General features: G+C 43.4%; 2 protein-coding genes across 3 annotated transcripts; both read right to left on the bottom strand.

Moving 5' to 3' along the window:
* Nucleotides 1-474: 474 nt before the first annotated feature.
* Nucleotides 475-20192, bottom strand: slc5a6a (solute carrier family 5 member 6a). Of its 2 annotated transcripts, none has more exons than XM_031877079.1 (18): nt 20007-20192; nt 12099-12208; nt 10801-11053; nt 10478-10699; nt 9402-9467; nt 8030-8081; nt 7813-7880; nt 7350-7504; nt 7113-7253; nt 6534-6663; nt 6335-6423; nt 6069-6181; nt 5905-5972; nt 5721-5807; nt 5455-5639; nt 5243-5346; nt 4111-4238; nt 475-3999 (listed from the first exon to the last, which is right to left on the bottom strand). In XM_031877079.1, exons 3-18 carry the CDS (start codon nt 10924-10926, stop codon nt 3802-3804), a joined length of 1932 nt encoding a protein of 643 aa, XP_031732939.1. In that variant the 5' UTR covers nt 10927-11053; nt 12099-12208; nt 20007-20192; the 3' UTR covers nt 475-3801. The 2 variants fall into 2 exon arrangements, with proteins under 2 accessions (XP_031732939.1, XP_031732938.1); XM_031877078.1 differs by lacking the exon at nt 20007-20192 and adding an exon at nt 19250-19351.
* Nucleotides 20193-20291: 99 nt separating this feature from the next.
* Nucleotides 20292-25025, bottom strand: rpl7l1 (ribosomal protein L7-like 1). The gene is made up of 6 exons (XM_031877080.1): nt 24957-25025; nt 24386-24494; nt 24121-24284; nt 22576-22713; nt 22392-22501; nt 20292-21233 (listed from the first exon to the last, which is right to left on the bottom strand). The coding sequence occupies exons 1-6, from the start codon at nt 24974-24976 to the stop codon at nt 21025-21027; spliced, it is 750 nt and encodes a 249-aa protein (XP_031732940.1). The 5' UTR covers nt 24977-25025; the 3' UTR covers nt 20292-21024.
* Between the last annotated feature and the right edge of the window lie 520 nt (nt 25026-25545).

Raw genomic sequence — 25545 nt, 5'->3', positions numbered from 1 at the left:
TAAACACAGCTGGACTCCAATGAAGGAGTAGAACCAGAAGAAATGGACAGCATGTGAGTTAAATATGAGTGTCACAGCAAAGGGTCTGAATACTTGTGACATTTCAGTTTTTCTTTTTTAATAAATTTGCAAAGATTTCTACATTTCTGTTTTTTTCTGTGAAGATGGGGTGCTGAGTGTACATTAATGAGAAATAAAATGAACTTTTTTGATTTTAACAAATGGCTGCAATGAAACAGAGTGAAAAATTTAAAAGGGGTCTGAATACTTTCCATACCCACTGTTTGTCACAAAACATCCTAGTATGCTGCCCTAAGAATGTCACAGTACAGTACGTCATTAAAATGTCATATTCTATAACCTATAGGATTGTAGAAGTTGAGCAGAGCTACAGAGAACAAATCACACGTCTGTTTTAAAAAGAAACAACAAAGACAAACATCACTCTTTTACAGATACAAAAAACAGCTATCGTATTTGTCATCATATATTTTTTAATATCATCTCAATCCAAGTACATCTAATTCATAAATCTAATAGTCGTAGATCCAAACAACAGTGAAACATGTCAACAGATTAAAATGCAGTCGGTTCAGCTTTTCACCAGATGAACAGGAGCATGAGCCCGTTGTGGGCTCATGCTCCTCCATCCTCCCACCAGACACAGGACTCTTCTGAGAGACAGAAGCACAGCCGAGTATGATTCACTCATATTCCTTCATACATCTGGAGTCGGCCCACTCCTGGACAGATGTTTGGGACTGGGCTTATATGCATCTCAATATCCTTTTATGAATCATCAGGATACAGAAGAAAAAAAAAAACCACATCACAAAATGAAGGCACAGCCAAAGCAGAGTCATCATCTCGCTGAGTGCTGAGTTTTTGTTTGGAATGCTGACAGGAAGAATTCTTGTGGATGAGAGAACAAATATAATAAATATTGTTTTAAAAAAACAATATTTATCGTTGCTGGAAATTACTAAGTGCCATGCTATTTCTTTCACAAACTGTATTCTGAGCTCTGGTTACTGTGCAACCCAAACTGATTTAAAAAGGCCACTAATGAAAAGAATAAGCATGTATCAGACTTATGAATATCAACATCATTGTGCTTTATTACGCGTTAGTGTTTATTAGGATCACAGTGCTCCACTGGGTCTATAAAAGGACATCTTTAACAACAACAACATGTCAGCACTTGAATTATGTTTCCTCACGTTATAAAAAGGGGGGCGGGGTCTATCCGAGTATCATTAAGGTGACATTACAGGCACACACTTCAAGTAATTTCAAGTATGAAGGTATCATAAATCATAAATAAAAGTGCACAATGTCACGTCATTTCAAAGTAGTTCAAAACATTCTCTAGGAACCGTTCAAATGTCTTGGGACGTGATTGTGGAGGCCAGCATATGAGATGTAGCACTAGAATAAGAATTAAAACCTCCCCGTGTGAAAGGCTGTCTCAGGCAGAGGACGCTGCATCCCCAATGCTGCCGGACGTTCACCACAGAGAGGAAACACTTCATGGTTCTTGCATATAGAATTCCACATTTCAACAAATGAAATGTGGCTTTTATGTGAATTTATAAAAATATACACAATCTCAAATATATCTTCTGTTGGTAAAAAAAAATAATAAAACAAATCAAAATATGAAATAAATTCATATTCTATATGCTTTGGATAAGTCGAGGTATTCGAGTGTGATGGCAGACACGATGGACCGGTGCTGACGGGGTTTATTAAAAGGGCTCAGCGGACGGGGGAGCTCGTGGTCCGGACCGTTCAGCGGCTTCTTATCGGAGACTACACTGGGTCTACCTTGATTGTCTGACAAGTACCTCAAATACAACTCCAGAAAACTCTTAACCCTAACCCGAGATGCCTTGACTGTGTAAATGAGATGTAGGTAAACATCTGGATCATATGGACTCTGCCTAAACTGTAGAAAGCTCTTTGGAAACATGTCAGACTGGGTTTAGCCGTTACCAGCTTTAAGTAATAATAATAATTTCATCTAAATGACTCTTAAGTCACTTGTCTGTCGCCGAGGTTAGTGGATATTTTCACCATCACCAGCAGGCGGCGCTAACGAGCGGCTATTCGTGGTCTCTGCTCATGTTGCTAGTTTACGTTTTTCTGTGTCTGAACAAAGAGAAGAGCCACGACACTGAGCTAACAGAGAGAACACACCTGTGACTGCTCATGGCCACAGGGCGCCACTAATGAGTAGGAAAGGAATCTTGGAGATCGTGACTTTATCTAATGCAGAACAAACGCAGTGAGTCACGCGGGTCCATCGTGAAGAGCACAGACGGCACTGATGCAGAAACACAGTACACACACGTACGTACACACACACACACACACACACACACACACACAACACCTCTCTTCTTACAGTGACGATGGATGACTTCAAACGTTAAAATGACGATGGTCAAGAATTCTGGGATTCCAAAACACAGGACGACGACGATAATATTCAAACATACACACTATTAAGCAAATCAATCACATACTGGCACTGATGAGAAAAACTAAAAAAAAACACTACAAAAACACCAGCGATGACTGAATCATGTTTACCTTGAAATAGATCAAGTTCCTGCCTCATGGAGCTAAAGGTAGGTCTGTGTCACAGGCCCAACATGGCTCCTCTGTGTGCTTCAGACCAGTCACATCAGATGGCAGCAAGTAGACCTGTGGGCTGCTGGTGTACCGCTGACTCCATCGGATAGTCCGTTTGTGTTATTGTGCCACTTTGGTGATTCTGAATTAACCTTTGAAAACATCAAAGTCGCACAAAAGCACAAGCTAACCGATGGAGGCAGCGGTAACAATGTTGGTCTCTTCAAAGGAGTGTGGCGAGAACATAGATGGATACAACGGCCTTAGTTCCCTGTGAGAGATGGCATGATATTGTAAACACTCAAAACTAGTATTTCTTCTGCTGCTGCCTCCGTCCCCTGCAGGTCATCACTTTGTGGTAACTCCTGTCTGCTTCTCCAGTCAGGGGGAATGCAGTCGTCACCAACTGGAGGCACGACAAGTTTTAGAATGACTGCGCTCCATCTGCTTTAACTGCCACTGCAAGACGCCATCTTTGCTCTCATCTGAACACACACGGCTTTGCTTTCGTATTTAGACATCTATAGTAGCAGTTAGAAGGCGACTATGACTATGAACCGAGGCTATGTGAGTACACTACGCCATCACAGCACCGCCATGCCTCCCGTTCAGGTTCTGTCCCTCTTTTCTTTTTATATTATATTCTTTTAAAACATATTCTGGGATTTTATGGCTCCATCTTCTCTACAAAAATAACACATTTTTGTTTACATCATTTAAATCGTGTATCTCTTAATGACTACCTGATTCTTTTTTTTATTGTCAAACAGAAACATCTGGGTCCGGACACAGCGGGACAGCTCATTGTGCGTGAGAGCTACCCACTCTCGTTCACATCTGGACACATCCGGAGTGTCTAATGGAGATCGACTGACTCGGTTCTTCTTCTTTGACTGCTGCCAATTGGGCTTTCAGTGCACAGTTCCAGCCTGGCAGAAGTAAATTTCCCCCCCAAAAGATAAAAATGAAAGCGGGAGCAGGTACCAATAAAACACCTGTTCCCCATTAAAGTCCATAAGCCTTTTCTATAACCAGATTCAACTGATTTTGACATTGTAAAAAAACAGCCATACTTGGTGCTGCAGACCTTCTCCGTAGTGATGGTCATAGATGATCCTCCCCTGAGGAGCTGCAGTAGCTGGCAGCTTGTTTACAAGTAGAGGATCAGAAGACCGTCTCCTCAACCGTGTGACCCGCCAGCTGGCACGAGGGCAGAGCCGCCCTCGTCTCCAAGTCGTCCTCCTCCTCCGTCTGGGCTCGGTCGCTCTCCATCTCTTTGTCCTCGGTGACAGTGTCCTCTTTGCAGAGGGCTGCTCCGTTGCCGTCTTTCTTGGCCATCTGATAAGGCTGGATTTCTTTGGTCTGGTCAACAAGGATTCATTATTATGTGCTGCTGTTGAAAGCTCGGTTTTTTTTTATTATCAACAAACAAGGAAAAAAAACAGGCAAGGAAGAGTGTGGACACGAGGTTACCTTCTGAGGGGTGGACAGAGGAGTGACGCAGCAGAGCTTCTCCTTGTAGCGCTCGGGCAGGAAGAAGAGCAGCGTGCCCATGACTGGAAACACTGTGCCGGGGGTCAGATCCTTCTCCTTCATGGGTCCTAACATGTGGACAGAAACGCTTTTAAAGATGCGAGGAATCAAAAGGGGCAGTTTTCAATCAGTGTGGGCATCACATGAACTGTTCTTCCATCACTGGGCCCATAAGCACTGTATTTGGGACTTTCTGATTCAAGCAGTCACTAGCTTTTATTCTCGCGATTCCTACCGTGATGCAGAATGATTGAGGAGAGACTCCTTTCCCATTGCCAGAGTAGAGTAGCCTCTCTGTTTTTGTCTCTGGTGTGTCACATGGGACGTCACAAAAGTGAAACATTTTCAACATTTTCAAAAGTGAAAATGTTACGCTGGTGTTTTTAACAGCAATTTACACGTGTTACACAAAGTCCCACATGCTTCCTTCAAATAACCTTTTGTGCCTTTAAACACTGTTCCAGTTCTTATTCATCTGTTGAAATGCTTCAAAGGACACTTCAAATGTAAGTGCATAATGCCTGCTTTCTTCTTGCCACTTGTATGTATTTTTAAATGTACAGCACTTTGAGCCATAGTCTGTATGAAATGTGTGATACAAATAAAGAACATTATTTTTTCTTTATATCTGCTACTTTTTCAAACTCTCAAACCAGAGTTGGTGACTTTTTTTTTTTAACGGTGTTAAACTCACCAAGACGGTGTGATGAGTTTAATACGGTTGCTGTGGACTTTGAATGAAGTGTGTTTTACAATGATCAGTGAGGTAAATGGAGTGCGGCAGCTTTGAGGAGCGAATAGAACAGCTGTTTCCTTCACATTTAACTTGGTGAATTAAAGGCGCTTTGGGAGCAATTTCTATTGCCAACAAAGCAACGAACAGTTCTGATAACAGCACACACAGAGGGAGAGCGACTTCAGACCTCACTCCACTCTAACTTTACGTAGACAATAGTTGTTTGCTGCTTTATTAATGTTCTGAATGTTAAATACAGCTTTACACACACACACACACACACACACACACACACACACACACACACACATTTCCGCTGCTGAAAAGTGGGTGTACCTGTTAGCAGGCTGACCAGCAGTCCCACCACCACCACAGTGGTGGAGTTGTGAGCGCTGTACCACATGTAGGACAACGAGTAGAGCGCCTCCACACCCGATCGCCTGAAGGAAAGGGGGGGGGGAAGACAAAGTGGTGGTAAGACCTCATCTGCAGTCTACCTGTAGTGCTCAGTGGTCTTTAAGGTCAGTTCCTTGGTTCTCATGTGTTACCTTAGACTGGGTCTGGTGGCGTTGACCAGTGTAGTCATGACAGTGGCGGTCATGTTGTCAAACAGGGGCAGGGCGGTGGTGTTGAGCGGTGGCACTGGGATGGAATCGGACATACGCGTCAAAAAGCTCCCAATGCCGATCCAGAAGGCCATGGCGAGGCCTGCTACTAACCCCACCACTGCACCCTGAGGAGGTACAGATGTTTCAACCTCCACTCAAACATAGTGTGTAGAACATTCAATCACAAATCAAAATAAAACACTCACAGTCGAGTTTGCCCAGGGAAAGAACATCCCCAGACAGAAGAGGCCCAGCAGGGGACCACCCACCATCCCGAAGATGCTGAAGGCTGCCTGAGGGCAGAGGACACAACATTTCATAATGCGTCACTCTCACAATTAAATACATTTTCTTTATTTGCAACTCGGAGCATGTCAAGAGTTTGTTTACCTGCAGCACAGATCCCATGATAGAGGCGAGGTAGGCCATAGCCAGACACACCAGCCCATAGACCAGAGCTGTGGGGCAAAGAGACGACAAAGAAGCAGTGAGTGGTTACACCCGCTACAGGGTTACAGGCATTACACAGTGCACCTTTAAAGCAGCTGTCTTACCAAGTCCCTTGGATAGCAGCGTAGCTTTAGCCTCAGTCATGTTTGGAAAATAAGGTTTAATCAGGTCCTCCATGGTTACAGTTGCTAGGGAGTTAAAAGCTGACGAGATGGTGCTGGAGGGAGGAACAGAGATGGGATTGAATTGCACATTATGAAGCTCGTCTGTACAGCACAGATAGAACATGAAGACGGTAGTAAAGTTCAAAAACATGACTCAGCTTCATTCAACAGCAGACAATCCTCTTCTTTAAAACGGGTTCTCTTACCTGAGAGCTCCACTGAAGAGACAGGCCACAAACAGTCCTGCGAGCCCGGGCAGATCCTTGAAGACGTCCATCACAAAATACAGCACCATCTGTACAAAGCAGCTAAATATTAGCCGATAACCTCCGGAGCCAATACAGAAGAGATGGCACTGCATATACACCGACATCTGGGGAACCATGAAGGCAACTCAATGCTCACCTGGTCATTAGTTTTGACGTAGCCCTTGTCCAGAGGGCTGTCCTCTCCGTAGCGAGCAAACATGACGAGACCCATCAGGCAACCTAAACACAAGACAATCTGCTGGCACGGGAAAACTACGTAGCAGGACCTGGAAGGACAATAGAGGTGAGGGCAAACGAAAACACCGTCAACACTGGAGACAAGATGACAGACACCATAAAAAAGGTGCAGATGACAAGGAAAGTAACTATATAGATACTGAAGAATACTTAAGACAATAGTTACAAATTAACCCCCAGTTGGACTCGGTTCTACTTATCTCCGAAACGAGATTATGCATTCGATCGCTAATGCGCATGAGCTTGTGCATCTCTGTGTCCGTCTGTCTGTCCAAGGCTAATCTCGCATACTACTGGACCCAGTGGCCTAATATCTATAGTGCTCATCTATGACTGCATGCTCAAGGACCTCGTGGTTGCAGTGATTTACACATATTCTATGGATGCATCCAACTGGCTTCGCACATGACAAACTGAACCGAGCGCTGACTAGGACAAGGATTAGCCAAGTATGTTGTGAGACATTGACGATACTCACATGACGGCCTCTTTCTCCGTACGAGCACTAAGGTACCTCTGGACCTGGGCCTGGTTGACCCCGTACAGAGCCAACATCAGGAAGACTCCTCCCACACCCAGCGTCCAGAAGGTGTGGCGCTCCAGAGGGTCCGGGTTCAGGCTGCACGGGCAGAGAGTGAACACGGTATGATCAGCCCCTACCTTCATGCACTACAACATGCAAAGGTAATGAGGAAGACTTCATTCCACAACTCACTCCAGTCCAGAAATGCGGCTGCCATTAACTGCCTTCCTCCACACCTCTGCCATGCCCCCCGCCTGACTGGCCCCCACCACGATGACCGCCAGCTGGCCCGCAAACATCACCACTGTCTGGAACACATCGGTCCAGATCACCGCCTTCAGACCCCCCTGGGAAGGAGGAGCAGTGGATTCACTTTAAATTCTATAATAATCAACATCAAAAATCAGAGGCTTCACATACTGACAACACATGTAATGAGTGACATTTATGATCCTAGATTGACCAGAGATGATGCTAGGAAAAGAAATAAAGACATCAGAGAGGACAGAAATTGATGAAAGGAGGAGAATTTCCAGTCAAGTGCAGGTGTGACGTTTTGAGAAAAACTACAGTAACATCCTGAGCACTGCTAAGTTTTTCAAATGCTGTAGTCAACTAATGCATCACCGTAGTCATTGATGAAATGAACACTCACCAGAGCAGTATATAGAGTGCACACCAACCCCATGGCCAGCACCGCCCCCCACAGGTCAAAGCCTGTCACTGCAGAAGAACAGAGTAGAAGCATTACAAACCTCAGCACACTCAAGGGTTACTCAATCTTCTGATAACATCAGCAACTGTTGGCACCTGTGTGTGTAACAACGGTGTGATAATCCTGCGGTAAAATATGAGGAAATAATAAGTCTTACCTGCATTGAGTGCCAGGGCCGGGGCATACAGGACCACCCCCATGTAAATGACCTGCAGAGAAAGAGCAGAATAAACACTGCAGAACAGAAGAATCACAGAAACAGAGCTGAGCTCACACGGATCAGATTATACCTGCTCCACTGTGAAACGCACTGTGGTCGGCACTTTTACAAAATACATTTTGAGAGAGACAGAGGTTTGGATCTCACTGACCTCAAGATAGTTAAATAATACGACTGCGGACACAATTAACCCTTTCTACCCCAAAACCCGCCAGGAAGTTTGAAAGGCATGTTTTCTAAAATAAATAAATAATACAATATATTTAATTTGATTAAAAACAAATAGAAAAAAATGCCCGTAATCATACACAGAAACTGTAAAAACACAACTTGTCGCCAGATTATTTACATTCCTGATGGTCCTTGAACACATCATGTGTAAACAACAACACCAAATCTAAATCAATTTAGTCTACGTGTCTTGTTTAAATAACAGTCACATGACAAAAGTTCAGTGAAACTTGGACTGCATAGGTTGTTTACACAGAGCACAGCGTCGAGGACAGATGAGGTTGTAAACATGTAAATAGTTGTGTGTATGTAATATGTAATATGTACAGCACGTGGAACCTCAATGTTGGTAACACTTGTGGGCACTTAGAAAATGTTGGATATATCGAAGGCATTGCTTTCAAATGTTTGTAAAATAAAGAAAGAAATTCAACGTGTGTCGTTTTCTTTACAATGTGTGGCATTAAAAGACACTTTTGAGTTCTCCCTACTTTTCACCATCATTGGGCTGTTCCCACAGAGGTGCAAGACTGCAGCGACGAACAACCACGGTGAGTAAAATGTGACCGGAGCAGAAACATAACAAGCTCTCTAACTGTCTGCGGGTTCAGAGGGTTAAACTTTGTTTCACTAGGTCGTCTGCTGCTGATGTCATCAACTCGTGAACGCTGTTAATGCTTTTATTGGAGAAAATGTAGGCAACACAATCCCTAAGAGATATTTTACAAGGGTCAATGTGACATGTCCAAAGTTTTACTCAGGCTGTGATATAATCAGCCAATGAACACATTCTCAGATAGGACGATAAACAGCGACAGTGGAGATTTGTTATTGCTCATCTTCACTTAATGTTTCACTGCATCACCTGATGACTTTAGCTGCTTACTGAACTAAATTGTAAGTTGCTATTAAGTTATTATACATCATTTTCTTATAATAACAGTCTTTACTAAGTATCTGCTTCGGTGACGTGATACGCAGAGTGGCGGTCATTTTATCAAATCAGATCCCTGAAAGTGCTGCCATGACACGGCCCAGAAACTAATGTAAAAACAAAGTATGACGCAAACAAAGATACCATCTGAAAGATGAAGGTCACTGTCCCACATATGCGAACCGTCTTGTTGAAGCGCAGCTCCAGATACTGTCGAGGGGAGAGAATGTCAAAGGGAAAAAACAGAAGATTAGAAGTCATCGTGTGATACATGGTTATTAGACCCACATTGCCAAAGCGAGGGGCCGAGAGACTTACCTTAAAGTCAAAGGTTTCCTCAATAAAATCAGTTCTTAAGTTTCCTGCTGAAGGTTTCAGGCCAGGTTGGTGACTTAAGTATTGAAGGTTTTCTCCTTATCTTGGTCGTATACTTAAGGAATCCCTTAAAGTTAAAACACTTTAGCAAGGACACTCTGAAGGTACCTCTGACTCCATCTTAACTGCAGCAAGGCAGTAACCGTCTGCTTAACACCGTGCTGAATTCTCCGGCAAGACGGCCACTTCTTTAATGTTGCAGATGGACCCGACCTTCGCCACATTCAAGGTTTGCCGTTATTTGAGGATCACATTTACTTTTTATTGCAATCCTCTAGAAGGCTTATATTCTTTTCCTCCTCTGTCCAACTGGCTTTTCTTGTCTTCTGCCATTTATTTATTTTACTATCTATTGGCTAACTTTGTGAGGCTATAACAGGTATAGCAGTGCAAGCAAAGAAACCTCTCCTTGGAAATCTGTAGGATGTTACGGCTGTAGAATCTTAAAGCCTTGACGTTTTCCTGAGCTAAAGAAACCCTTAACTAAGGAGAAACCAAACCTTACGTGTCACACTTAAGGAGAAAACGTGAGGTGTTTTGTGTAACCGGCCCCTGGTTTATAAGTCACAAGTCATTATTTGTTCACAGGACATTAGTGCAGTAGTGTTCAGCTTATCTCATGGACCCAAGTACACTGATCGTTTGCCAGTCTGGCCGTCAATAAAGGCTGTGTGAAGATGTTCAGTCTTCAGACATTTGTTTCTGTTGAACGTTAACGCGCCATGGATAAGCAGATAAGAGCACAGATAACAATTTTAAGCCCAGCAATCATAGTCGAGAAAAAAAGAAGAAGTGAAAACTGCCGACAGAGGACAGATTCGTGTCAATTCTCGACTTGCGAGTACCTCGTAGGCGCTGGACAGCCGCAGTCGGTAGAGGACTGGTATGAAAACATGGGCCGGGATGAGCAGGCCCAAGAAGTAGGAGCAGCCCAGGAACCAGTACTGAGTCCCAAAGGTGTACACCTCAGAGGGAGCGCCCAGGATGGCCACGGCCGACTGGAAGGTGGCCAGCAGGGACAGAGACACGGGCAGGCAGCTCATGGAGCGATCAGCCATCAGGAACTCCTAGAAGAACAACACAATGTCTGTCAGATATTTCTAAAATAAAAAACACAAACAACACTGAGAGTAAGGGAAGCATTGTCAGGAAAGAGATGGAAGTCTACCTGTGTTGTGCGCTGGCGCCCACCGGAGAAGGCGTAGAAGAGGCCGATGCCGGCCGAGGCCACCAACAGCAAGGCAAAGATGACGTAGTCCGCTGTGGTGAAGTGCATGAGGACCACGTCCCCCATGATGGCAGTGGATGTGGCAGGGGAGGGAGGAGGGTGTCGGAAGAGGGAACGCTGCTGGAAGCACGGCCTCTGGGGCTGATCACGTTGTCAGAGAGAGCCCCTCGCCCATAGGGAGAGTCGCTGAGAGCTGCAGGGAGAACAACAAGTGAGGAGGTGGTACTGAAGCAGTAATACAACCTCCTTCAAGAGCGCTGCGTTTAAACGTATCACTGCCGGCTGTTCTGTAACGGAGGAATCACAGGAGTCTGTAAAATGTGTTCTTGCATTATTAAATCAACTGAAGCCAGAGACCCTTTATTGTTGAATTTAAAACCGGAGTTTTACACAAAATCAATTCGAAGTCAATTTAATTTATGTTGCCCGATATGATAAAAGTGCCTCAAGGGCTTTACTGCACACTGCACAGCGTACGATTCCCTCTGTGCTTTGAGCTCTTGTTCACATAACGTAGATTTTGGTGAAAAAGGAGGAAATGTTTTCACATAATATGAAATAGATAATAAAGAGGGAACTGTGGCCTGTTTAACGTGCTGACACCAGCTATAAGCAGCTTATAATACATCATTAAAAACTACTAATGACAAAATGTTATCAATAAAAAAAACAATCTGCTATTTCCAAATTATTTGAATGGTGTTTTTTTATGCAAATAAACATATAGACTATAACAAAGTAAAAGGATAACATTTGGAGTTTTGACGGTTTACACAGACTTTGGGGCAGCTGCAAAAGTAATTCGGGATAGTGGTGATAACTAAATTCTTGGAGACTTGTAAACCAGCTGCTACAACAAAACAACAACAAAAACAGTCGGTGTTGGCCGAAATGGCTCTTCCAAGATTGGCCATCGGTACCTGCTGCAAAGAAGCGGGATCTAAAAGTTATACATGTCCTTCCGTTACATTTTCCGCTGATCCGATCTGCGACATTATCAGAAGTGAGAGTTTCAGATTGCACCCTTTACCATAGCAGTACAACAGAAGCTTAACAGCACGTTTCTTTATCGCATTAGCTCGGAAACACACACACACACCCAGCCGTCAACATAATAAGGACGGCATTGTGTCTGAACTACAGCTGGACAAAAACCGCATTATTACTAACGGCAATGTCTAAGTTGACAAACACAACAACAGCACTTGGATATGACAAAGAAACAGCAAAGGACTTACTGTAGTCTGAGTCCACGCTGCTGCTGCTGCTGCTGCTGCTGCTGCTGGCTGACACACACTGGCCCCTCACACTGAAGGCTCACTGGAGAGGAGTATCTTTGTCACGATCACTGTAGAGGCAAGAGGAGAAATTCAGCTCAGCCATTCACCACACGCAAGAAATGCAGCGCCTGTCGCAATACTGTTACAAAGGTTTCAAGACCCAGCGCAATGTTCTCCAAAGAAACAGCGGTGTCTTCTCTTTTTGGGTCCGGATCATTTCAACCAAACAAAACCCAATCCCTCGCTATGTTTTGACAAGAGATGCACAACGCTGTTCTTTTACAGCGGTCACTTCGGGGGGGTATTTTTAGCTCCTCGCTGTGCTCATCTGAGGATATTCCACCTCACATGAGAGCGTCTTCTCCTTCACAGCGTGTTGTTTGGCTGCGGCCTCCAACACTACTTGTGATTGACGTGATCTCGGCACCGCCTCCGAGTACAGCTATTTCTTCTAGCTGGAGCGCTGTGGTTGTTGCCATGTTGGCATCGTCTTCTACAGGTCAGTATTACAATATTTTTTACAAGTATCAGAATCGGTATGTTTTTAAATCTGCGCACTCTATGTGTGACCTTGTGAGTAAAAACTCTCACACCAAGCTGAAATGAAATAAAAGTGCACACAACATGGGTAAATTAAGCAGCGGAAAGTTTTGGTGTCACGTCTAATGTGAGATTACGATCACTGCGTCGGTAGCGTTCTGTACCGACAGGCCCGTCTGTTCGATGCTCCGTGCTGCAGTGATCAAGCACTGGCCGAGACCAATGACTGCGTTAAGTCCTCTTATCATTACGGCTTATTATGGCTAATCTACCACGCTGTATGACAGGTCGGGAACAGAAGACACTGCCAGTTGAAACTGGTTCAATTTCAACAGCACCCATCAGGTGGGTGTTTTAACAGATAGACTGTAGCTCTTTAACTAATGTTTAAGCCAGGAAGCACAATGAATGCGTCACTTTGCACGTGCTATTTCAAGGCCCGCTGAGAATACATATCCAGCGGTATTTAAAAATCAACCATTTGCTGCAGTGCTTGTTGATTAGGCATGTCTGGAGTCTGTATGGTGCACACCTTGTTCTGCCATTTCACACGAGACTTTGCTCCTGCCGAGAGTTACGGGATCAGAGCCAACGGCCTTTTGTTGCAAACCCCTACTGTTTGGATGCCAGTCTAAAAATGGGCTTCATGCATTAAAACCCGACAGGTTTACATAAGGGCCCTTTGATTAAAATCCTGCAGTGCATAAAGCAAGAAGCCCAGTGGTTTCACAGTGAAACCAGAGGTACATGCCATCTCAGGACTCAACTGGTTCTGGCTGTTTTGTAAGGATTTGTTTCCTCAAAGCTTTTTTTAATCTGTTCCCATTAAAACAGAGCCAAAAATCCCAGCATGCAAAAAATTGACGGCAAAGTTTTTTTTTCATTTGGTGAAATGCAAATGAAATTTGTCTTCACAACCGTTCTTCCTCACAGTCAGACCTCAGCCCAACTGACCTTTACAGTTCTAAATGGTATCGCCTACTGTCTCTGAAAAAATAAAATTCATCCATTTTCAACCTCACCTCCACCTATCCACCTTAGGTACCGTACATGGTGTGAAAAGCAGCAGCAGTGGTTACTGATATTCTCTGTGTCTCTGGGGTGCAGATGTAAAATGTGTTCTTCCTCACCACAGTGACGTACTCGGTATGAGGAAGAACTACAGAGGACTTTAACAGCTGAGGGGCAGAATGCCACCCAAACGCCCTTGTTCTCGTTGCTGGTAAAATGGCGTCCAGTATGCTATATTTAAGATTCATTTCGACCAAACCACAGTTGCCGGATTGTTGGAACAGATGAAAAAAGAATAACTGTTTCTCTCCAGTTTGAAGGAAGTGGGATTTACAATTAGTCTAGAATTAGAATCTCTATCACTGAACTAAGACAAACGTGAATAGAAGGTATACGGTTGGATTTTTGTCTGAATATTTCCCTCATTGCTTTGTGAGGTTTTTTTTGCTAATCTATCAGCCTTTGCGCAATGCATCCTGGTACATGTAGGCAAAGCTGACACGCCACCCGCAGCAGGAGAAATCAGTATCTCGAACAACACAGCAGATAGTGGACACCTGTGAATGTATACATTTAAATTGTAAAGATATATCTGGTGTAATCCCACATGGGCACACTGCCCCCACAGGCTACTGAAACGGCTCGCTGAAAAGGACAGTACTTAAGAATGTACAATACAAAAGAACATGGCTCACAGCAAACAATTTGCTTCTGCACCAATTGGCCAACTACAACCGTGTCTTTCCCCCGCACGAGTGTACAAAGCGGTGCCGCGCGTTAATCGCTCACATCCAACACTATCCCGCCGCCTCGGCCCCAGGATCCAACCGACATTTAGACCTTTTTCTGTTGAGTGAGGTAAAGGTGCAGTCCTTTTGCTTGTGTGTGCAGCACTGACTGTGTTTTTGGCCAGGCTGTGTGTTAGTTAAGTGGTGGTGGAGGTGGTGGGGCTGTCACGAGCATCGCAAATCACACAAGGAGGTGAGGGAGGCTGCGGTTGCCTGGCAACACAGGGACAATGATTGCGTGTTACACGAGGTAGTGCGAGCTGAGCCGATGGCACCAGCGCTTTCACCCCTACTCCCCCGTCTAGTGTGTAACTGGTGGAAAAATAGAAGACCTGCTGTTTGATGGGGGGTCAGGTAGAGCATGGGAAGCTTTGCAGCTGCACGGGACAGACTGCTATTATCAAGGTGGTTCAAAGCAGACCGCACATTTTCAACCCCCTCATCAGACAACCAGCACGAGCTCTGCATTTAATGTACTGAGTGCGAGCACTCAGTGTGAATATCAACAGGGATTAAAGGGACCAACTAGAGATACCCTTCTAATTGTCCTTGACAGGAAGCTACAGAACCAGTGTTATTGTGCATCAGTCAGGGTGAAAACATTCGTCTCAATCCAAGGTTAAACACGGTCATTTTAGCCGAGAGGACTCTAGCCATCCATTACTCTTCATCCTGAAAGTTTAAATGAAAAATGCAGTTTGACAACACTTCCAATAAAGCATAAATCTCACCAGTTTGCTAGTGGAAGTTTGTTTTTGAGCGTGGAATGGGCCCACCGTGGCTCACTATAACTGTAGAGGTACCAGCGGGACGTCTTTCTGTCCTCCAGCCTCAGTGGGCAGCAATGAAAAACAATAACACTCTGCAGTGCCCTTTGAGGAGCAACACAGAAAGGTGAGATCTCTCTCAGAGGTGTTTTCAGTCTGTATTTTGGGGATTTACAGGAGACAAATAGGTTGTTTAGACGATGTATGCACTTGGTCAGTCTTTAGCCTATAGATTCCTAATAGTTTATTACAGTCCTTTTCCTCCAGGGATTATAGTCATTCTTCTTCTCTGAAGGTTTAAAGCTTAAACAGGTCAAAGCAAAAGGTAAATATTGGCTTTAAACAGGACAGCATTAGGTTATAGTCAGGGAATGACTGTTAGACGTAGGCCTATTGTCTGAAAGGTCAGGTGGATGAGACATGGGCAGTAAATACTCTCTTTAGGAACACTTGGAGGTTATTGCAAAGATATTCTGGAATACACTGGCTATTGTCTGAAGATGATTTAACTTTGTATTGGTTTAAAATGAGCTTGGAAGACAGCTACTTTGGGCTACAATCCGGTTGTTCACATAGTCCCTCATCTCCAGTCTCGCATCCCAAGTTGCGACTGGGAAAGAGGTTGGTCCGGATCCGCTGGCTACACTGGAACCCCCAAAAATAAAGCTCCTTGCTCCCAGAGACGTATCCGTCGACAGACCGATAGCTGGTGGGTTCCCGAGATTGGTGAAATTGAATGCACACCAACATATTTTCAGAAAAACACAGGGGTGTACGGTGATCCCCATGCTACTAACTACATACATGTGTGTGCGCTCTGCATGCTTACATACGGGCTCAGCTGGTCTAATGCGAGTAATCATTAAACCCTTCAGCTGAACCCTGACCTGCTTCGTGAAATAACTCTACAGCACACGCTGTGAGGCGAGAGGTAGACAAGTGAGATGCATCGCATTTTGTTTCCACAAGCACCGAGATTAAGTGCTGCTGACAAGTGAAACACAAAACTGCCACCGCTGATTAATGCGTTATCAGTTCTAAAAAAGCTAGTGTTGTGAATGAAGATATGCGCGAGGCTGTTCCACTGAAGGCTGAGGATACCGAGCGAAATAAGTGACTCGACACAATGCGTTAGTCTTTTGTGACAATTGTTAACGAGACACCAGATAACACTAAAACAGGAGATTGGTGTGTAATCATTAGCCTGCAGAAGGTGCGGGAGTTCCTCACAGCAGATAACTGGAAGTCATCTTGAGCCTCGCCAGATGATCTGGGTAAATACACAAAACACTTCAAGTGGATCTGTGTGTGTGTGTGTCAGTAAATTTGGTCAGTGACAACCTAAAGTAGTGTTAAAATAACTGCCTTTTATTCAAATGCTGCAAACAGGACCGTGCGCCCTGAAATACATTCGTCATCTAACCTGATGTCGCTTTATTATCGAAACATCTTCCAAAATTTGTCCTGCGTCCCGAGACGTACACCGTTCCACATAAATACAAACACGACATTTAACCAAACAACAAAATCGGAATACCAACATAAAACAGCACCTCACATTGCGAAAATAAAGTGTCTGCATCGCTCCTTTTTTTACAGTCAGTGTTCCGTTGGTACAGTGAGGCCTACTTAGAACCCAAACTCTGATTTCACAGTTTGACAGACTGAGGAACAGAAGACTTCAGTCGAGCCTGTGGGACTCTAAATCGTCTGAGTGATGGCAAATGCTGATATTCTTCAAATAAAATGTGTAACGGGTCTGATGTAATACAACCAGCCAAACAACTTTTTATGTTTTGTTTTTTTAATGGTAAGCCGTTTTGACATTTAAAAGCTGGACTAATGCAGAAGTTCTTCCTGGTCAAAATGAACAGACATCCACGGCATGACTCATACTAGAAAAAATGGCGTCACTCAAATTTCTGATATTTACAATCAAATTGTTATTACTCATAATCTTAATTTCAGATATCCAAAATGAAAAAAACATTCCAGATATTCATAATAATATTATGACTATCCAAAATACACTGACTGGTAAAAATATTATTACAGATATCTGCAATTGGCATTACGACTAGGCCGCGTAAATGTGAAACTCCAGATATCTACTATCAGAATTATGACTAGAAACAATGCATTTGTATTATAGATAGCTGTTCTAGGTATCCAAAAAGATAATAATATGCCAAAGTGGCTCACTCCAGTTATGACTAGTAACAATCGGATTGTAAATATCTGAAATGGGAGTTTTAAATAGTAAAAATGCCATTGCAGATATCCGGCATGACATTCTGATCATCAAAAATGCAACTATGGATATCTAAAATTGAAAGCCCAATACACATCAATGGCAAACGTGATGTCATCTGTTCTCTTAAGTAAGTTATCGTGCGTATCCGAGATGTTCTTTTTGACTTGGAAGTCTTAAATTACAGATATCTGCAATATAAATACAGTGTAGCTCTTAAATGTCAAAGGGCCACATGTACTTTGAGGATATCTTAAATGTAGTTTTGACTAGCACAATCAAAGCTGTAGACATCTAGAAAATACAATTTCTACTAGTACGAATGTTATTGTGGCTTTCCTTAAATCACCATTCTGACAAGGAGAAGTGCTATTATGGATATCTAAAATGTAATCACGGATATTAATGTGGTTCAATTAAACGTTAAAACATTTAGTATATACGCAGTTTGAAAACTTGACCAGTGAAGTGTTTGACCCACAACCTTTGAGCAGATCCGTACACAGCAGCCGAGCCAATCCAGCTTTAAGCTGAACAGAGAGACAACCGTACCGTGCACCGATTCCACGCTGCATACCACTTTGTATCACGGACTGGAAATGGGTCTCGATTCACGAACGGGAAGAAGCAGCCAATAAGAGGGCCTTATAACTATGTGGGGCTGGGGAATGTGGCCGGATTGTAGCCAATAGTCTTTGGAGTGTGGCTTGGGAAAAGGCTTGAATGAAATAAGTTTCAGACATCCAGTGCCTCTATTCATTCTCCATTAACAACATCTGTGTCGCTCCTTATTACACTGATGCAAAAAAACAAAAAACCAGAGGAACTGAAGGGACACCTCAACCAATCATAGAGCTCTATTTTGGATATGACTAACCTTACTGGCGCTTATCGAAATGCAGCAACCTGATATGCATTTTCAATGGTGACCTTATAAAATGTTTTTAAATAACTATAACCAACTGGAGGGGTAGTTTATACTAATTTAGCAAAAATAAATAAATACAAATGTTTTAGTGTTGACTCTATACACTGTAGTAAATATTCCCCACGTAATTAACGTTCGTATTTAATTGTTATTTCACAGACACATTACAACTATTCTATTAGATAGTTAAGTCTTCAGAATATGACCTCGTCAGGAAGGCTCATCAAAGAGTCATTCTTCTTCTTCACGAAGAAACAGGTTCATTCAAACCATAAGCTACATACCGGCTTTACACGGGAAGCAGCCAAAAGATATTGGGTCATGCGTCAACATCATTCACGAATAAAAGCCCTCCAACGCTACGTGTAAAGATACACAATTCGTGCATAACGTTGTTATAAGAACATATTCCTATTTTTAAAGCAATGTGAACATTAGAGACAGACCTGCTGCCGACTCGGCTAATTAGCCCCACCCGCTCCGACATGTCATTCATTTCAGCTGTGCGAGCTAGCCAAAATCGCTAACATCGCTGCTGAGCGGTTTGGTGCAGTTCACGTAACGAGACGGTACAACAGCCGTTTCGTTACAAACATCTCCCCATTACAACCAGAAAGAACCGGCACACGAACACGTTTTGGCATTTAACGTTAACCAACTACGCGCCCCCATGGTCTTGTTGCCCAATCCAAACTTTCTTCTGCCACCGCGTGCGCCGAATGAATGACTACCCGGTATTCTCCGAGCCTTCGGTGACAACGACACGCATGCAACGCTATTTAATCCCATTCATATGATTAAATAAATAGGTAAATTGGTTTTACCTTTGACCACCTGATGCTGCCAAACCGCTGAAGCTACATTGCATCCCTTCGCTTGCATCTGCTCGTGAGCGGCGCTCGTGGGGTCAGGCGGTGACGGACCGCCCATTCTCCTTGACACTAGATTGGCTGCTGCCCTCACGTGCTCCTCGTAAACTACAAACTCGCCACAGTAAAAACGAATTTGTGCCAACAGTTGTGTAAAACGTTGCCGTACGTGTAGCGTTTCAATAGTTATATAGACACTTACAGTCTATGTAATATATATGTTTAGTAGTGGCGCTTTTATTCAGCTCTCATTCGTCACATTTTCAATAGTTTCGACCTTTCGGATTTTTTATGAAGGCAGCACAACTCGTGCTCTGGCAGTCCGAAATATATTTAATTATATCGATTTGTGGGGACAAGTTTTTCCTATCAGTAGGACAAAAATAAAACGGAACTCAATTCTAAATAAATTGACAGTGTAACGCGCATGGCAGCCGTGTTTCCCGTTGACATTTAGTTTCGTGCATGTTGTGAAACAGGATGACACCCTTCTCGCTGTATACACACACATGTAGTCTATGGATGACAGGACCCGGTTCAACGTATTCATTGAACCGGCGTCAATCCCTGCGCTGAGGGAAGGACAAATAAATCATCATCGTGGTAATTAATCACCATGGCAATGGTCGCTGATTGATTTTTTATTTTATTTTGATGACAGTATGCGTCACTCACCCCGGATGACACCGAACACGGTTGCCTCGTTTCTTACCGGTTTTCAACGATTGCAAAGTGAGCTCACTACATCCATCACCGCGCGCACTCGTATCGGGTTGAGGGGAACACATCTGCGACATCCTCCATTTCTCCCAGTGCGCACTCGATGAAAGCGCAGCTGCATAGGTTTCCCCCCCTCTCCTCCTAGGCTGGTGACTCATGCGTCTCCTTGAATTAATAGTAACAGTGTAACACACCTGGGGGTGTTAAGTTTCCTGTGGAAAGCAGTGAAAGCACCTTGTTGTAATTTCTACATCTCATGTGTAAAAAAAAAAAATCATTTTTTTTGAAAATTTATTGTAAAATAAAAATTAAAAATAAAAGTATCAACTGTGAATAATAAATCCATGTCAAACTGATTTTAAAAGACATGTTTCCACACAGAACACTACTGAATGTAGTGAATGAATCAGCTGTAGGTGGGCATGGGGCTCCTGCATGCATGCAGGATGACCCATCCCTAATTACTCAATGACTGTGATATTATACCAGCACAGTGCTGATCCGCTCCTCTGACAAACTGAGGAATAACACGCGTCGCAAGTAAGCACCCTTTAAAAAGGAATACTTCAACCAAAAACAAACAAAAAAAAAAAAAAAACATACATTTGTACATCAAACTACTCACACTGTCACCTTGAATTCTTCTCTGTGGAGGTAGGTGAGAACACAGTAACTGATATACAAACATATTTTGTGGGGGAAGTTTTCCTTTTAACAGACAATATCTTTTCAAAATATTATTTTTCACCAAACAGCTTCCATCAGTCCGTAGTCAGGGGCACTACATGGTATACATTATTTTTTAAACGGAAGTTAATGAGACTCCACTTCAGGTCCTTCTGCTCCCAGCTTGTAACCACAACAGAAACACGTGTATTAAATACGACTGTGGGTGAAACCGTGAGCTTCTCTGCTAAAGGAACAACAACAAAAAGGAATATTTTGTTGTTGGCGTTTGCTCCTCAAGCATCCTCATAGCGCCCGAGTGTCCGCCCTGCGGCGCTCCTCCCTCAGTTCTGCTGCCGGATGATGGCGTTAATGCCCGTGTTGCGAAATCCGGGGTTCCCCAGGTCCTTCAGGAGCCCGGCCTTGTCCTTGGCGGCGTGGCGAGCCACCGACAGCCTGAAGGGCAACAGGAAGTTGTTGGCGGCCCGGAAACCCTTGCCGACTGCGTAGATCTCGTGTATGAGGTCCTCCAGGCAGATGATGCCGTATTTACCTGAGAGACGGGGGAGGTGATGGGAAACAGGTGTCAAACCGGGCAGACGTTCTGTTAAATTTACAACTGGCACTGTGAGAAAACGCCGTCTGCCTTATTTATGCAACTCATAAATTCAGTGACAGTGGACCTACACTACTACGCTTACATCCCAACACAAGGAAATGGAAAACAGCAACAAGCGGATTATTTTAAATCATTAATTTTAGTGTTTCATGTCGTCTCAATGAGGTTCCGCAAAAGGAGCACATGACTCATCGATCTACATGCCAGGAGGAATGACCGACATCTGAGTTCTTCATTCTTTCTAAACTTCACTCAGAAATGGGATTTATTTTATAAACATTTTAGATTTGTTTTTCCAGTGAGATATTTAGGACTTTATAGTGACTTTGCTGTTGAAAACATTACCGTTGCCGCTCTAGGAACAGTATTTAGTTATATTTAAAATATAAATAAATTATAATCCTGTTCTAATTAAGCCGGATCCAAATTCAGTGCAACTCAACCTTTTGTAAAGGAATTTGTTCATTCAAATAAACCTTCGATAATGTTAACACTTGAACACACTGCTCCCCTCCGTTACATCTACAGGATCTACTTTTCCTAACAAACAATTCAGGTAACATGCAGTCTGCCAATTCATGCACAGCAACCCCCCCCCGCCCCCTCCATAACACACAGTATGTGCCCTCCCGTCACGTTTTCCACCTTGTAAATACTTCAGATCATAATTAATAAGCTTGGTAAATAGATTTCTTTATTCCTAGCAAATGTTAATCTGGGACACGCATTCTTTCTGGTCGGTGCGTTATAGAGAGGGGGATACCGGTAGAAAACGTAGCATCCTGCTCGTACTTTTGGCTAGGAGAGAAGTAACTTCTTCATATTCACCAAGGATGAGCTGAAGTATATACAGAATGAAATATTATGACTGTGAGGCTTCTTGATTATGACACTGACCTTAATTCTTTTTGACATGGTTTAATTAAACGTTACTTGTACTATATGTTCAAAAAAGTGTATATATCGGTGAGTCATTCTGCATTTAAACACCTACAACAGTGTGAAAATGTGTGCCGGAGGCCGATGGCACACGCTTGCTTTGGATTGACCGTTGAGGCTTCAGCCGGACGCGACACCGTGGGGGAGACTCACCCATGTGCTGCTCGATGAAGTTGTTGTCGGTGAGGGGGACCCTCCTCCTGCCGATCCTGGTCTGTCCCCTCTTCAGGATGAGCTCGCGGACGGACTTCAAGTTGGGGAATCTGGTCGGAAGCGTTGCCTTTAGAACACGCGGTAACAAACGTAACAGAGTTGGATCCGAGCTAAAGCTACTCACCCCCAGGCCACGTAGGGCTCCACCACCTTCATCATGGCCATGGAGGCCTTGTTGATTTTGACGAAGGCCCCGCTGAAGATCTTCCTCAGCCTCAGCATCTGGACCACCTTCATCACTTTGGGGCTGACGCCTTTGATCCTAGCGGGAGAGAGGACGAGCCGTGTTGACCGGACTGGAAACGGTGTTTTCATTATGTACACGTTTAAACGACCACAGCCGGGTGTTTCATTCACCGGAGCGCACAACATCCGATGTTATCAAAGTAACAGCTCTCCATCTCAGACCTGGACGAGTTTTAGATGTGTAGACCGCAAGATGGTCCTTAGGGGAGATCTCCTCCATTCAGGTAAGTTCAGGGATGTCCCGATCCTCAAAGATCAGTATCAGTGTATTTTTAACAAATCGATCAGCAGACGATCGAAACCAGACGTCTTTTTATAGCCGATAGGCCATCTGTCTCATAGTTCAGATTATTATGACCAATGAGATTGGGTTTTAAGAGCCAAAGAGATTACAGCAAGGGTTTGTTCATTTATAAGCAGGGGTGACATATTTTTGTAGGCCAACCCGTGAAGCATCACACTGGTACCCTTGACAAAAAGCCAATGGGATTTCTCCATTGGATTTTTGCAGAAAATAAACTGCGTGACAAACAAACGTTTATGATACTCGCACATTTTATTCAGCAAGTTAATCTTTCACAAATGAACACCACTTTTTACGATTTTTTTAAAGCGCAAATGCAATCGGCAGGAGTAAAAAAGCTAACGTTGCTGTAAAGCAACAACACCTCGCTGGCACGAGGGTGAGAAAAACAACAAGGCGGTGAAGGTGAAATAGTCGGCGTGATGACGATTAGCAGCCTCATTTAGCCAAATTTTAGCAACCCCCTTTAAGACACGTGAAAGCTTCAAAATTGAAGAGTGGGGCATTCCCATTACATGTTTATATTGTAGAACAAAACATTAAAATCTCTTCAGCTTGTGTTAACTAGACCTTATTTCAGGCATCCAATCAAAACACTCATTGAATTTCAGACGGACATTTTTCCCCCATTAAAGGGGTGTTTTTGTTGAGTTTCCTTTTCTGATGCAAGGTTAGTTAAGTCCTCTGTGTCAAAATGGTGATACTTGGCTAAATAAATAAAAATGGAATTGAGTAGATTGTCTTGATGCCAGTAGCCTTGTTTTGGAGAATCGGGCGTAGAGACACGCTCCTTTTCGGGTGAATTGTCCCTTTAAAAACAAGCTGATTTTAACCTTGCTTCCTTTATCAGCACTCAATGCTAATAAAGGAACATTTAAAAAACAGGCGAGGAAGTAAAATGTCTTTCACACTTTTGAGGAAAACATGGCAATGCAATCCCAACTAATGTCACCGGGTGCTCTGTACCTAAAATTTTTGGAAATTGTCAGTGATCTACAGGACGTATTGAAGACCTTTTTCAGCCTTTGATGAATTCCCATGCAGCCCACCCCTTTATACAGCCATGACTATAGAGAGAGACATTGTGCTCCAATCACCCTTCTGAGTCAAATCACTCACTCTCTGATGCGGACGGCAAAGGCCAGCTTGCTCTTGGCAGGAGGCAGAGGGGCCGGCGGCCTGTGCTGTGATCTTTCGATGCGGGTGTCATCGCGGTGCCTCCTGTGGCTGGCTTTCAAGAAGTCTTCCAAACGCTTGAACTTCAACGGTTTGCCTTTAGATACCTGGAACCACACAGAAATACACGTGTAGCTGAATAGACTGCAGGATTTAAGTGCACATTGAACACCTGTATTTGACCTCCTAACACTCAGTGATCACTTACCTTTCTCTTCTCAAGCAGCGCGAGTTTGGCTTGCGTGGCTTTGATGGCCTGGTACGCTTTCCTCTTCTTCAGGAGATACTCGGGTACCAGCTTGATCACTTTCTTTGATCTGATAACAGGAGCACACACACAGAAGCGTTTCAGAACCAGTCCAGCTAGAGGCTAGGGCTCATCGTGCTAATGTAGCATTGGTCAGAGTAACAGTGCGTCTCAGTCCAGACAGAACCGATTAGCAGCTCCGGTTTTCCGGTTTAGTGTTGGTAACTTTGCTCCGTGAATATGTCACCGAAAAAGTGAACAGAAGACACAACTGTCATTTCAATTGCACACAACTAGTGCCAAATATTGGCGCTGCATTGCGCGAGCTGTGGCTACATCTCCGTAATGTACACTCGGACCCATGTGAAACCAAGCCCGCTAGAAACAGCCTTTTCTCACCATCAGACCGATAAATATTAGTCTCGGTAGAATCGGTAATATGTATAATTGTTACAGAGACGTTAAACATAACAACTACATGAAGAGAAAGAACGGATGGACTTAGATATGATACAAAAAAACATTCACATACTCAGCTTCAGTTTCGGCCATGGTGAAATCGGGAGACTCAAGCGTCGCTCGGATGACGTCACAGCCCACGCTTGTTTTATTTCCGGCCGACTGTACGGGCTTACACTACTGCCACCAAGCGGTCAATAACAGACATACTATTTACTAGTATTGTGAAAGTGCTCATGTCCAATATAACCTTTTCATAATTTGTTCATATATCTATTCCAATAATTTCTTAAGACCCATTTTTACAAACTGGCATTTTAGTGGTGTTGTCTTTTTAGTGCGTTACTGCTTTATTTTATTGTTGTTATTATTTAATTACATTTATATGTATTTCATTTCTTAGTTTGTTCTTAAAGTAATAATTGGTTTTATTGTTTTATCTATTGTACTGTTTTATTAGGGTTTAACTCTTATCTTAGTTTGTCTGGCTTTGTTGGGCCTCACTGTTGTGCTTTCTGTTGTTTTTATTGCATTGCTTTTGCCCTGCTTTGTCTGTCAAAGCACTTTGTAAACTCTGGCTTTAAATGTGCTATATACATAAAGTTATTATTTACTATTTGTCAACAGCGCAATATAGGTATATGTACATACAATATGCAAAG

This window comes from Anarrhichthys ocellatus, unplaced genomic scaffold, assembly GCF_004355925.1.
Source record: "Anarrhichthys ocellatus isolate YVR2014 unplaced genomic scaffold, GSC_Weel_1.0 scaffold125, whole genome shotgun sequence".
Classification (NCBI taxonomy): Eukaryota; Metazoa; Chordata; class Actinopteri; order Perciformes; family Anarhichadidae; genus Anarrhichthys; species Anarrhichthys ocellatus.
Note: the sequence above shows the minus strand (reverse complement) of the source record. Positions and strands in the feature narration are given on the sequence as shown.